General features: G+C 35.3%; 2 protein-coding genes across 2 annotated transcripts; one reads left to right on the top strand and one right to left on the bottom strand.

Moving 5' to 3' along the window:
* Positions 1-14: 14 nt before the first annotated feature.
* Positions 15-10,892, bottom strand: LOC124435223 (trafficking protein particle complex subunit 11-like). Its single transcript, XM_046985165.1, has 35 exons — positions 10,671-10,892; positions 10,430-10,599; positions 10,232-10,302; positions 10,026-10,149; positions 9,395-9,467; positions 9,260-9,286; positions 9,094-9,167; positions 8,916-9,012; positions 8,686-8,819; positions 7,989-8,049; positions 7,800-7,886; positions 7,618-7,705; positions 7,450-7,529; positions 6,807-6,885; positions 6,393-6,447; positions 5,994-6,074; positions 5,853-5,917; positions 5,600-5,661; positions 5,000-5,129; positions 4,858-4,930; positions 4,099-4,306; positions 3,796-3,983; positions 3,165-3,290; positions 2,798-2,847; positions 2,642-2,724; positions 2,342-2,401; positions 2,199-2,264; positions 2,022-2,084; positions 1,722-1,832; positions 1,601-1,657; positions 1,383-1,530; positions 1,247-1,309; positions 1,006-1,139; positions 254-421; positions 15-178 (listed from the first exon to the last, which is right to left on the bottom strand). The coding sequence occupies exons 1-35, from the start codon at positions 10,869-10,871 to the stop codon at positions 143-145; spliced, it is 3,393 nt and encodes a 1,130-aa protein (XP_046841121.1). The 5' UTR covers positions 10,872-10,892; the 3' UTR covers positions 15-142.
* Positions 10,893-11,606: 714 nt separating this feature from the next.
* On the top strand, positions 11,607-14,288 carry LOC124435224. Its single transcript, XM_046985166.1, has 5 exons — positions 11,607-11,688; positions 11,752-12,141; positions 12,464-12,537; positions 13,371-13,511; positions 13,986-14,288. The coding sequence occupies exons 1-5, from the start codon at positions 11,619-11,621 to the stop codon at positions 14,286-14,288; spliced, it is 978 nt and encodes a 325-aa protein (XP_046841122.1). The 5' UTR covers positions 11,607-11,618.
* The last annotated feature ends 20 nt before the right edge of the window (positions 14,289-14,308 follow it).

Below are 14,308 nucleotides of genomic sequence, written 5' to 3' on the forward strand. Positions count from 1 at the left end.
GAAACTATTTTCACTTTCACTTTGTTTACAAATTTTAATACGTCATGTAAGGATCATTAACTGTAGTACATACTTACAGGAAGTACATCACAAAATGTTCATTTCAAAATTCATATTTACAAATATTTTTTGGTTCTGGTCCTTAAATAATTGACGCAAATTGATCAATTCCTGGTGGCTAAAACATAAAAAAGTGATATTTTAAAGAAAATCAAGCTTTAATGCTCAAACAATAATGAACATTACAAACTACCTTAATAAATACACGAGACGGAACGGTTGTCTTGACGACGGTCTCTATATCCCCTTGGTAACGGGGAAGGCTAAGATGTAGTCTTGGTAACGCGACGTAACCACACGATAATGGGAAAAGTTGATATTTTAGAGTGTGTCGAGAGGAAGGAAGGATGCTGAAGTGTATCTGAAAATATTTCACATTACCTTACCTTACAATTCGAAAAAACATACCAAGGGGCAGGGAAGTACTTTGAGTTAAGGCTGAACCGAAGTTATACACCAACACATATAAACTTCTACATTCCGCAAGCTCGTGTCATCAACCTAACCACAGAAACATTTGATGAGCACAGGCTCGGACTGGCCCTAGTTTTGGGCCCTAGTCATTTTAGCTGTAATGAGTCAACTGAAAACTATCATAGCAAAATTTCGAAATTAAGACTTCAATGTCTCAAAAAGGCGTTTCTTGCATTTTAAATGAAGATTTTATTATATTCTGCAGAATAAAACATACATTTTAGAGCAAGTTCAGATTTTAGTGTCCTTGCTAGTAAAAATAATTTAGTGCTATGAAAAAGACGCTGGTCTAAAGAATTTACGCATTTTTTTATTGGGCCCTTTGGATTGTTTTCCTAGGCCAAACTTTCACAAGTATGGAAATCAAATAATTAGTTGATTTTGACTTCCTATTAGGGGCCCATGGGCCATGGCACAACGGCACATAGAACAGTCCGAGCCTGAATAAGACTAGTACAAGTTAATGAAAACCTCTTTACTCCCAGCAAACATAAAATCATCACTTTGTTCGATTTTCGCTTCAATCTCTTGGACCGTAGTCGTTTTGTTCAACAACGTGTAAGACATTGGAAGAGCCGTTCTTAAAGTGCCGTAAGAAGGCAAATCTAAAAAAAATCAACAAACAACGAATATGCAATCATTCACAATGGACTTTAATACAAAACACGTTTAGTTTTGCGATAACGAATTTTGTATGAAAGTGCAAGAGTACCTGTATATATAGATAGAGGAACTTTCTCGATGACGGCTCTGGGTAAATCAACACAGGTTACTACTGAAAAAACTTTGGATAGTTCATCAACTCTGTGAAATTTTAAATTAAAGAGAAAATTATTGATAACACGCACGCAAGACGTGATTTCCTAAACTGTTCTGTAAGAACCTTTTCCATTCTATTTGTAGTTGACCCAGATCAACAGCTCTTACGACGATATCAGATGATTTGCTGACAAGACAAAAACATTCCGATGCTGACTCATTTAAATCGAGGAGAAACTATAGTAAAAAAAACGACTTCATTGTCACGTTGTTCAATGTGGTTTGACAATCTCTAATCCATTTAATTCATACCACCGGTTAATTGCGAATCCGTTTCATCTTCGTCTAATTGAACCTCGGCCGACTACAAGGAAAAAGCCATAACTATTTGTATTTAGAAAGAAACATAAAAATTAAACTACACATACCAAAATTAATTTCGCCGAATGAATGCACACAGGCCAAGGAGAGATGCACTTTATATCAATTAACAACATAAACAACTCTTCATCTGGGATTTTCTCAACAGCTATGAATTCCTTGGAAATGAAATATACATTGAAAATGCTAAGATGTTTTGCTCAATCATTTTATTGGAATGACAATATAAAATACACGAGGAGAAAAATAAAACAAAAACAGCTGAAATACTTTAACATCAACTGCCAGACTAAAAACGACGATTCAAAGAGAGTGAGCAATAAACTATACATTAATTTTAAGCATACCTTACTGACAAGTGAACATGTTGTTTTAAAAGGTTCCAGGCTTTCTACCGTTGTAGACGCAGTCTAAATAGCAAATCACATTATCAAAGAGAAGAATGAACTTAATATTACAGCATTGAAAGTATAATTTTTACAACTAACTATTGTCATGAGTGGACTTATACTAATTCAACATACCTTGGAACACAAACATTCCACTCTATGTTCACTTGAATTAATCAAAACAGTGACGTAATACATTACCTAAAATTTATAGCATTTAACCCTTTCTTAATAATAGGTACCGTATATTTTGCGCTGTATTTCATCCAAGCTCTTACCGTAAAATCTAAAACTGTTTTCCCAGCATGCGAAGTCTTAAAGTAAAGCTGACGCTCGACCTATAAAGGGTCACACAAACTATTCAATAAGCACAATTCATGTACTTTGATGTTCGAGAAATTTTCAAGCACAAGTCTTGCTAATCTCGGAAAGATTATCGACAACAATCTCAAAATCATTAACTGTAAGCTACGCTTTAGCAAGCCCTCCAATGATCTTGCACTACAAGCTCGTACACATACATAGAACGTTTCGTTGCATAAAATAAACCATACACAGCCAAAACCATCTTACATTACCTTGCCGGTAACTTCGGTAACATCGAAAGAAACAAAATGTTGATTATCTTTCTCAAATTCCAGATCATTTAAGCTCAACCAAACTAAACAAATTCACGGCCATTCTTATTCAAGTAAACATCACTATGTAAAAATACAAAGACATGCTGTGTATACCAGATTCAGATTGTGTCGTACTCTTTTCCGAATTAGTTCGAACTTCACATCTAAATTCATAAAATACGTCAGCCAAAGAACGACATCCATGTTGATAACAATTAATAAAGAAAACACACTTGCAGATAAGAGCTTTAGTATAATATCACAAAAAAAACGTAAATTCACCAAGTTTTTAGATGAATGGCCAATGAAACACTAAGTGTTATGGACTGACAAAAAACCTTTAAATTATTTTAATGGGTGATTGTATATGCAATATACATGGACAATTCTTGCAGTTAAACGCATCACGCAAGCATTTAGAGTATATATCAATGAATGTAAAAGAGAAAATGTGAAGTGACAAACATTTAAAGAAACTAACTTAACATTCGAGATTTGAGTATCTTCGTTGTTCGTCAATCGTAATTTCAGAGGGTATATTTCGTCAAGCAGCGACGGTTGTTTATGCTCAAATTCAATGATAACATTGGGTTCTCGAGGCAACACGCTGAAGTACGAAAAAAAATGAAAAAAAGTATTTAAATGACTTCCTATGTATGACTTAAACTGAAGGTTTGTTTTTCGTGTTTTTTTTTTATTTTCTTTATAAGAAAATAAAATGTATCTTTCCTACTTTAGAGAATTTTTCTTCAGTAATGTATAGCTTGTAAAATTGTTATTGAGCAAAACTCACATTGACGAGATTGATTTCGTGTATAATTAAGATGTTATCTCAAGTGATTATCAAGTGTAAAGATTAGTAGGATGAATAAATAAACAAAAAGATATGTTAAAACATGCAGGTGGAAACACTTCATCACAGTTCAAACTCCTACGATCAATATAGTAATGTCTCCCCCAAGTCCCTTTTAGCTACTACCTACGTCGACGCACTCTATGAAAATGCCATGAACCCAAGCCACATCAAACGTAACATAGTTGATACCCATTTGGTAACTTTAGTTATATCTTCATTAAGAAGCCCTTCACTATATTCCTACTCAGTTTCTCACCTCAATTTCGACGATATACGAAGTTGTTTCCATTCTTTAGCGTCCTCGCTCAACGTTTCATTTTGTTGACTACCTAAGCCAAGAAGTGTTGAGTCAGCATTATTTGAAACTGAGGCTCCACCTCCGTTCCACATCAGCACAACACAGCACACCTCCCGGGAGCCAATATCTAAGACGACTTGGCTCACCTGAGAAGAGAAGACAACAATTCAACATTAGTCTAACCAGAGCTTTATGGTAAAATATAGGCTGTTTTTATTTAATTGTATAAAAAATAGAATACGTTTCATTATATATGAGAACCTCTATTTGCTTGCCCACATCTTCAGGTAGAGGTATAAATGTGAACATAATATGTTTGATTTTCCTGGGTTCAAGATACAAGTCACCCTTTTCAGGGACTTCTAAATTATCCGATCCAGGTCCATTGATGACGCACAGGGAATCGTAGTTTTGGTTGTTGAAATGAACCGCAAGACGATTGAAACGTATAGGAAACGGACATGTGACTCTGAAACATAACATTATCAACGAGAGTGATGACGATTAAGATGTAAAATAAGCTTGAATTTCGAATCAAGTTGACAACACTCTAAATTTTGTTTCTTTTGTGAACGTATTGTTATAACATGATTCCAACAAACACTGGAAGTCAAATGTCTAATTTGAGTCAAAATTTTGTCTAAATTTATAAAAAATGTTTTGTGAGTTAGGAAAGTACAGAAAGTTATGAAAATATGATCTTGGACTCTCATATTGACTCTCATATTCGTTCTTGTCAGTTGCTGTTATATTAAGGTAATCCCATAAACCACTTCGAAAGAAGATCATTATAATATTAACAGAAGCCGATTTGTTCTCCATCAATACTGAAAATAGTCTATGTACATTTTTTGCGCTTTCTTAAGTTATAAATGTGTGATTCATTTACACAGACACTGTCCTAATGACTGGACATAGACGTTTGCTCCCCTGTAGTGTCTTCCCCTTCAAAAATTTTGCTACATGCTACGAAGCAACTTTACTCTACATGCAGTAAAACATCCATAGACATTGTTGTACCTGAGGTATACATCGAGAATAGCACTGGAATCTGCTTTAATGCGCTGAGAGTTGAATATTGCTTTGACTTCCACTAAAACACATTCAAAACAAGTTAAATGCCAAATGAACAACTTCAGAATGCAGCCTCTACACAACTTACCAAAAGCGGCAATATTTGACATTTGAATGTTGACAACATGAGGTCCTTGTTTCATTAGTACCTTCCATTGTTCCTTTGCTTCTTCTATTGCCTCGACGTCACAACCTGGTTCGTGATCGGGTGAATCCCCCTGTGAGATAATCACGCAAAAAATGAAGAAACACCGTAGAATTTCAATAAAGGAAACACAAGGAGTGAGCTCTCGACTATGTAGCTACGTTATAAATTTTAACGCTAGCAAACGGAGCAATTTCAAAAAAACAGCTTTTTAATCGTCAATAACTCTAAAGATTGTTCACAGAGCTTTAGTTCAGCAAATTAGTGATGATAGCATATTTGGCACAACTCTGAGCTCGATGCAAAACGTTAAAAATGTAGAAATGAGGTGGACAATGGCCTCGGCGAAACTTCGGCATTCAACGTCAAATTCCGATAAGAAGTAAAGCTGTTCAAAAACTATTGAGTAACAAAAGAATGCGATCTTTAAAAAACAAAATTAAGACTTGATACATAGCGGAAACTGAACCTTGTTGCAGAATACAATCACAAGACAAGCTATCGAAGCAGGTCAAACGGAGCTTTCTTTTCTTGTTAACTTACCGAAATGACTCGAATGAAATTCATTTGCACTCGAGTTCGTTCATCAGAGTAATGAAGCGCATCTTTAGTATAGAATTAACAAGAATTAACAAACATCAAATATTCTTGTAATGAAAAAGCTTGGGGTGATTGTAATGTTGCTCAATATAAGCAGTTCTTATCACACATGCCATGTACACGCAGGGACATACTCCTTTTACATGAAAACAAACACAGACAAAAACAACTCAAAGAATTAAAGACGAAAGGATACATTGACCCATTAATTCCACGCAGACGTTAAGATACTCTTGTATATTCGCCAGGAGATAGGCACATCTAGAGCAGCAATGACAGAGATGGCAAACGTAGAGAAATTCTCGACACAGACTCTATAGTCAAATGAAAGACCCACCTGAGGGACGTACTTAATACAGCAGTTAACAGGGGCCACCACTTCTCCTTTCGATAATCGCCAGTAACCACACCAAGAAGTCTAGGACATATATATTAAGATAAAGAGTGAAAAAAATTATTTTAGCAAGATTTTGAGGTATTTTTAGCAATTATTTTTAGCTATTTGAGTCCGCGAGAAAGAAAGTATATAATAACTTATAAAGTACTTAATCAACAAATGGTTTGTTCGATTTCTGTTTTCTACACATTTTTCCCCTTTATCAGATGATTATACAATTTCTTTTGCAACTAGTCCATAAATACGATATACGCTCCCTTCAATCCTCAGGCAATCTTTCATATCTTTGTCACACGAATAGAAAACTATTCCCAATGTTAACCTGTATATACTACTTACGCTAAAGCCTTTAGGTAATCTCTTGCGTGATAATACTCTTCGCCCATTTGAACCACTGTAACATAACGAAATCATGATTCATTCCGCGTTGTTTGCTAAGGATATAGTCAAGTGCAAGTAATGTCAAAGATATCTGAAAAAATCGTCTGGTTCTTTTATACCGCTCCTGCGCAAGAACGTGAACTAATGCGTTTATTTGCATACACTAGTTTCACTTAGTTAAGATGAAAATTTTATTAAACATTCTATTTGACATTAATAAATCCAAAGCTAATGCATTAAAATAAATGACAATAACCACGCTTATTATAAGATTTGAGTAGCACCATAAGAGTTGTTTCGATAGTTCTTTTTAATGCACAAAAATACAAATCATATCCAATATAAAACAATTTTCATACTGTTCTCTCTTACTTAAAAAACGCTTCATCCTTGGAGATTTATACTTCTTGAACTGCGAGACGGCGTTGCTCAGCAACGGAATGATAATCCACTAAAAACAGCATAAAATGTATTCAAGTAAATGGTTTGAACCCGGGAGTATCGTTACATGTTTGTAAATGTAGATCCTCCAGGTTGGTATAGTCCTGAGAAGGACTGTTTTGTTTGTTCATTTGACAAACGTTTCGACAAACGTTAGCGTCAAGAAGACAATCAATCTACCGCTAAGGTTGTCGAAACCTCAATCAACAACAACAAAAACAGTCCTTCTCAGGACTATACCAACCTGGACGATCTACATTTACAAACATGTAATAAAATGTATTCAGCACCATTTCAAGAAGACAATGTTAAAATTTATGTTAAATACATGTTAAATACAATGTTAAACTTATAAGGATTATATGAATTTCAGATTGTGTTGATGCGTTTCATAAGAATCAAAATGCTTCAAGGCATCTACTTTCGACCTTTATTGAGATGGATATATGTCAGAAGCGAATAATACGAGCGACTTTACAAAACTTAACCGTTTCATGTTATTAGTGACCTAATACACAAGAAGATGCAAGCATATACAAAGTACGTACATAGAGAAGGATTTTTGCTGACTTACACAATGATCGACCATTGTCTCTTGTGCTTGCAATGCCAACACTCCAGCGGTTTCTTTGGTTTGATCAGGCAGTTTGTCGCCTTGAAACAAAACATATACGAGCTAGTTGAATAACTAGTAACGAAAACAACACACAATATTTTGAAGGATGAGTAGAGCTTGCAGAACCTTGATGCTGTTGGCGCCATGGTCTTTGGCCGAAATATTCTAAATTTCCAGCCTCATTCAAAGGACCAAACGACACGGAGTCAGGTGACTGAATAATAAACAGCAAATGTGATAAGAAGCGCGATCATTTCTCTCTTCCGTGTTTATTTGTAAAAATAAAAAAGTGGAGAAAAGATACTTACAATATGATGACAAAGTCCTTCGGCAAGTTGACGTCGTATGACGGAATGATTGGCAGCTTGCTGATAGTAGAATCCCGGATGTTGTGTCTATATACGTATTAAACATAGAATAGCAATAATTTAATTGCTATAGATGTGAAAAGATAACTTAAAAAGCCATTTCAAAAAAGGGTCTTTTAATTTTCAAACCTGAATTGCAGTGAGTCCATTTTTGATTGCTTCGTCAAACAGATCGCCAAACACGCTGAATCTGTCCAAATCAAACAAAATATCAGTTCGGAAGCAAAAGCTAAAAGATGCAGCTAGTTAATTTGCAATTCTCATACACGTCCACTTGAATCATCCATCAGGATATCAATAAAAGAAATAAAAGTATTTTTCAATAAACTTAACAATTTGCAGCGTTCATTTTTTCATCAATTGAGTTTCATCGCGTTGCATGATTATTGCTGTTTGCTGTGGAAAACATCATGCAGGAAGGACTTAGCTAGCTATCTTGCACTTGCTTGATGGCATCACTTTGCAGAACTTTGCTAGATATATCACACTACCTTCATGGCATCCCTTTGCACAAAATTTACTTAATATAGATGAGAGCTTGCAGTCTGCCGAAAGAACTTGAGATTTATTAACTTATAGAATTAATTAAACTCAAATGAAGTTTATGTCAATTGAGCAGGAGCTATATAGCATGATCGTTGAAGTTGAGCAACATCTTGAAGAAAGGATTATATTAATCGGTTGTGTCAGTGCGACAGCGCAAGTTTGTTGATTCTTGCAAGGTAAATATTTCGGTGTTCAGTCACTGTAAAACCAACAGATTTCCAAGAAAGAAATGCTACGATAAACGTGCTGGCAGTCTACGTCACCAATTGAACGGACTTACTGTTTTGACAGCCAAGCAAGATGTTCAAATGCCAAATCTGGATTACCAGCTTTATCTTTGAAAAAATCAACATGCTTTCGAAACTGTGAAATAGCATCGAGGGGAGCGCTAAGGCGAAAACTCAGGTGGCAAATCTATATAAAAATAACAGCAACATTTGTTCAAGAACTTCATGCTTGGCATCAAACTATCACAACATTACGACGCAAACGCAATTTGATTTGACTAACTTTATAATTGATGAATCCAGCGACAATTTTGATCTCCAGAATATTTATTTCGTTTTGTTTGATTTCAGTTAACAGGGAATAAGCTTGCCTGTAATGCCTACAAATTAGAAATTGACTTTGTTGGAGAAATGACCGCTTCTTAGATTTAAACATCAATTTTTTAGCTACAGCGACATACTTCAAAGCAGAATGAGTGTCTTGTCGAATTTCAGAGAAAAATGCAATCTTGAATTGATGTCGTACTAGTAATTGCTAAGAAAAAAAACAAGGATGTTTTTGAAACAGACTGCAAATTCACAAAAACCTGCGGCTCTCGACGGTTGAGAGAGTAATAAATGAAATACCTGATGATGTGATTTTGTCAAGAATTCCTACAAATATTTGGTAAGTAAAAACTTTACATTAATAAATGACTTGAATTATTTCTAACTGCATAAATCCAAACAAATTTTCGAAAAATTTCATGCATAGCTACATACCTTGTGAGATTTCACACGTTTTGCTTCACCTTGATAGTAATTCATTGCCAACTCATGAAAAGCCAACTCCAGCCTTAGTTTGAAGAAAAAATAAAGTGAAATGTCAAGGATAGTACATAAAGAATTAACTTTATATTGTGCATCATCAGTTGCCCTGTTTACTGGTAAGAGGCCAAAGGCAAATGAAGCTAGTGGCTCCCCAATAATATTTTTAAGACTACCATATACTCTTCATTTGTACAATAAATGTATATATGTAATATGTAAATGTCATTTTGGTAGGTTTTGTCCTTCCAAATCGTACAAAAAAACCTAGCATGCACCACAGTGTGTGCACATTTTGAATGTGCCTTTCTCTCCATTAAAGCTTAAAAACTAAACACAAAAAGCAAAAACAATAAAAGAGGAAAGAAACAATAGAACCAAACAAAAAACAAACAGGAAATATATGAGAAACAAAGGCAATGAAAAGTATTTTAATTAATGGAATGATTAAGAGCCTGCTGGTTTGGCATAACTCGGATACATAATGCCATGCTTTGCCATGTCTTGCTATTTCTTATTACTGAATCATATTCAACACCAAAATTTTCTAAACACATCAAATAAGTCAAGAAATAACTATGAATACCTTGTTATATATCCAACCAAGTTCACAAAGAGATCCGTAAATGGTAAGACAAACAGTGACTTGGCAGACAATTCACAAGCTGTACACAGTGTAGCTACTCTTTCCGATACTTGTGTGTCATCGCCTTAAATATATTTCAGTTATCAAAACAAGTGGTTGATCCAGGATTACATCAATAACAATCACACAATGCATGCAATCCCTACCTGGTGGAACTGGTGCATTTTTTTGGACGAGGACCACAGCTACACGTGTATTACGTCCCTGAAGATTTTGCCTAATGACAAAATTTATTATGAAATGCAAATTACTTCTCTGCAGTAAGAAAAGTACTGAAAGTTTGCAGCTGAATTTGCAAGTTTCGAAAAACTTAATTCTTTTGTTTCCTCATATGAGCACTCTACCTTATTTTCTTCAGTGTATTTGAGCATTCTTCCTGTTTTTCTTTCCATTTTGGATGATCCCATTCCAGATCAAAGAAGTACACGACAACTGAAGGAATTAAATGTAACTGTTTATTCATCCATTTTGTTTTCAAGATTCCTTTCGGCAGATACCAGTCGTAATTAGTGCGCTGAAATCAAATAAAGGCAATTTTTCAATAAAGATGCAAAGCTGAAAATATAATTGACATGTGAACCGTACTTTCGTTTTACATTTGGGATATTCATGGTCAGTTTCGACAAGGCTAAAGACCAAGGGGATCCGATCAGACTGCCTGTTTTGTGTGAAAGTCTCCCAGATTTTCAGGTGGGCCGTATTTCCCGAGACGTCAAGTCCGCTAAGAGCTATAAAGCTCAAAGGGCGGGCAGTTAATTCGGTTGGAAGATCACTTGCAACAGCCATATTGAAAATTTTTTGGTGTCTTTCCATCGTTCACAATGACGTTCTACTGTTGGTTTTTGCAGCAAAATGGTGGCAAAAACTGCCAAAAAGATTAAGGCAAATGAAGACATCAATAGATTTAAGGAAAAGAACTTTGGCAGCAATGAACAAAACGTAAATTACACTTAAGATTGTTATTCAATATCATTATTTGGTTTATATTTAGAAAATTATCATTCGATATTTTTTTCAGGTAAAGTGACTTCTTCATAAAACCTAGAAGTCTTATTTTGATGGATGAGAATTGCTATATCTCCATCTTCAAACTCAAAAGAACATTTAAACATTCAAAATTCTAGTTTTTCTAACAATCATGAGCGATAGCGATGAAACAATTTGGGAGGATAAAAATGAATTGGAGAACTCTCCATCTATATTGAGCCGTTGGCATGAAATTCGTGAAACTGATGGGAATGACGTGGTCAATGATGGACATAAGCAAAGGGAATCAACGGACTCTTCTTCAGCACACCGAGGATTGAAGAGAAAAGGTAAGATACTTTTATAGTTCATTCTACCATTCTATTAAATCAACCACAATCTACAGTGAATTTTTTTCAAGAAAACTTCGAAGAAGTTTCGAGTGAGGCTCGAAATGAATTAGAGTACAGCGATGAACAAAAAAATGTCAACAATGAAGATTTGATCAAGAGAAAACAGAAAAGCCCATTCACGACAAAAATACATGATGCAACGGCAACAGATGAAATGATGCTTGAAAATTTACTAAAAGATGTTGAACAATTAGTTACGAAAAAGGAATTTGAAGTCGATCAAGGTAGACTATTTAACTGTCAATACACTTCGATTTACCATTCAAAAAGCCGAATCTCAATTTTAGGGCAAGCGTGCAATCCTGAAGAAGTCGAAGCTGCCAACATACAGTTGATAAAAATTCAAAAATGTTTGACCGAAAAGCACTTCAAGAATCAATCGAACAGGAAAGTTATTCTGTCTGATGCGACTGACAGTCAAACACTTTCTATGGAAAAAAGGAAGGCCGTTGTTGATTTGGCGAGAAAACAACGAAATCTGCTAGAAGTTTTCAAGAAGTATAAAAGTTTAAGTGAAAGAGTGAGGTCAATCAGCAGTAAGAAAATTGGTCCGTGCACTTTGTCAAATACGAGGCGTAAAACTTTATTTCATGCAAACGTTCAAAACGATATCACTCTTACTTGTACGCCATCCTCTGAGTCTAATCAGTTTCATTTATCCGAGGACGCTAATTCAAGTATCTTTAAGCTGAATGTATTACATGACAGTGAAAAATCTCAAAAGAAAATTCAACTGGTTGTGAGAGTGACCAGAAAGCTTCGCAACTGAGCAACAAAAATTTTGTTTTTTCCAAGACACAACAAAGACCAAAAACAAACACATCTTCAGTGATGAATGCTACTCTGCTCACGAAAAACGGACATCAGTTGAACGCAACTGAATTTCATCTAACATCAACAACGCCCGCTCTAATGCACACGAACACCATTCAAAAAACACCCAAAAATTGCAAAGTTTACAATTTTACGAAAAAACAAGTTTGAGGAAACAAATTCCAGAGCTGTCACTCGAGGCTCTTGTTGGAAGAGGAATACTAAAAGCTGGAAAGAATGTTCTTTCAACTGCATCAGAGGTAAGCTCAATCCTAAAGGAAGGTAATCCACTGTAAGTCTTCTAAACTGACCATATACGGTAAACCAATCGTAAGATAGCTACCACACTGACCATATGCAACGAACTAACCATATACGAAAGAACCGATCATCAACGATAAAACCAACCATAAGATACGTAACTACCACACAACCGATCATGACATGATAAAACCAACCATAAGATACGTAAACCACACTGACCATATGCAACGAAAGAACCGATCATCAACCGATATAAACCAACCATAAGATACGTAACTACCGTAACTACCACACTGACCATATGCAACGAACTAACCATATACAAAAGAACCGATCATTGAAGATAAAACCAACCATAAGATACGTAACGACCACACTGACCATATGCAACGAACTAACCATATACAAAAGAACCGATCATCAACGATAAAACCAACCATAAGATACGTAACTACCACACTGACCATGTGCAACGAACTAACCATATACGAAAGAACCGATCATTAAAGATAAAACCAACCATAAGATAGCTACCACACTGACAAAGCACGATAAAACTAACCACATATGATAAAGTCCATAATTTACGATAAAACCAATCATAAGATACAAAACTCGCTATTTACAACTAAACTGAAAAGTATTTTTAAGGAACCATTATTCCCCCAAACTGAATTTTATACTAGACCAATTCACCATTTAAGACGGAAAAGGCGTCTCAAAAATATTGCTACATCTAAGTTTTGTAGTATATATAATTCCCACTTAATCCACTTTAGCTCCCTAAAAACAAAGCGGTGCAATTGTTACATAACACAATCATATCTAGGGAAGACTTTACTCGGCCTCGTTGTCCGACAATGGACGCATCATTTCAACTGGAGGCGAAGGATTCAAATCACCAAGAAGTTGGATTAAAGCGATTTGCGGAAGCAAACGCAAGGTGAAAAACGACGTCGCATGGAAAATGGTATGAAATGTGTTGTTTTGATAAGCAGGGAGTCGTCCATCTTGTACGTCCATCTTGTGCCATAAACCTTCCCTCCAGTCTTGTACACATAATAAATGGACAAACCCTATTGAGTACTACCACAGTTGATGTTTAACTATTAATATGAGAAGCATCTCTATTATAAAATGTTTTTTGAATTTCCAACGAAGAGAGCTGTAATATTGCTATCTTTTAGTTTTCAAATATTACAATAGTGTTCCCTGTGCTGTCTTAACGTAGCATAACGTATCATATTGTTCTCCGTCTTATATATTCACTTCTCAAATTAATTATTGCTATAACTATCCAATCAGGCACTCTTATATAGACAATCGTTATCACTATTACAGGAGCCTTTTACAAAATTCGATTGTGTTCATTTTGATCCTAACATACGACTTGACACCGATGGATAATTGGCGAAACTGATTATTTGATGTACTTCATGTTTAGGTGTTGTACAAAAACAAGCCATTGCTCGAGTACGCATTAACAACCGTTGCGCCAGAAACATTTGAAACCGCGACAACAGCACAAGCAACAAGTTCAACAGAAAATAATCGACGTAAATCATGTAAAGAAGTGATCACAACAGCCGAAGGACTCAAAAGTCTACTGAAAAACTGTCGTGTAACAGGAATAGATAAGAATGAAATTCTATCTGTTCCAGTAGAGATGCAAGGAGACTTTTGGGATAATGACGAATTCGAGTTGATGAATGTTGATGTTTTAAACGATCGTCAAATCAAGGATTAGACTATTGGCAAATTTTTCTG

This window comes from Xenia sp. Carnegie-2017, unplaced genomic scaffold (genome assembly GCF_021976095.1).
Source record: "Xenia sp. Carnegie-2017 unplaced genomic scaffold, XeniaSp_v1 HiC_scaffold_14, whole genome shotgun sequence".
Classification (NCBI taxonomy): Eukaryota; Metazoa; Cnidaria; class Anthozoa; order Malacalcyonacea; family Xeniidae; genus Xenia; species Xenia sp. Carnegie-2017.

What these genes read in the sequence shown, in the direction of transcription:
- LOC124435224 (XM_046985166.1), top strand. Translation starts at nt 11,619, where the DNA reads ATGATGCTTGAAAATTTACTAAAAGATGTTGAACAATTAGTTACGAAA. An exon ending in GGAATTTGAAGTCGATCAAG is followed by an intron (nt 11,689 to 11,751) that starts GTAGACTATTTA and finishes TCTCAATTTTAG; the next exon opens with GGCAAGCGTGCAATCCTGAA. An exon ending in ATCCGAGGACGCTAATTCAA is followed by an intron (nt 12,142 to 12,463) that starts GTATCTTTAAGC and finishes AACAAATTCCAG; the next exon opens with AGCTGTCACTCGAGGCTCTT.
- LOC124435223 (XM_046985165.1), bottom strand. Translation starts at nt 10,871, where the DNA reads ATGGCTGTTGCAAGTGATCTTCCAACCGAATTAACTGCCCGCCCTTTG. An exon ending in AAACAGTTTTAGATTTTACG is followed by an intron (nt 2,265 to 2,341) that starts GTAAGAGCTTGG and finishes TATAAATTTTAG; the next exon opens with GTAATGTATTACGTCACTGT. An exon ending in TTTAGGAAATCACGTCTTGC is followed by an intron (nt 1,310 to 1,382) that starts GTGCGTGTTATC and finishes AAGTTTTTTCAG; the next exon opens with TAGTAACCTGTGTTGATTTA.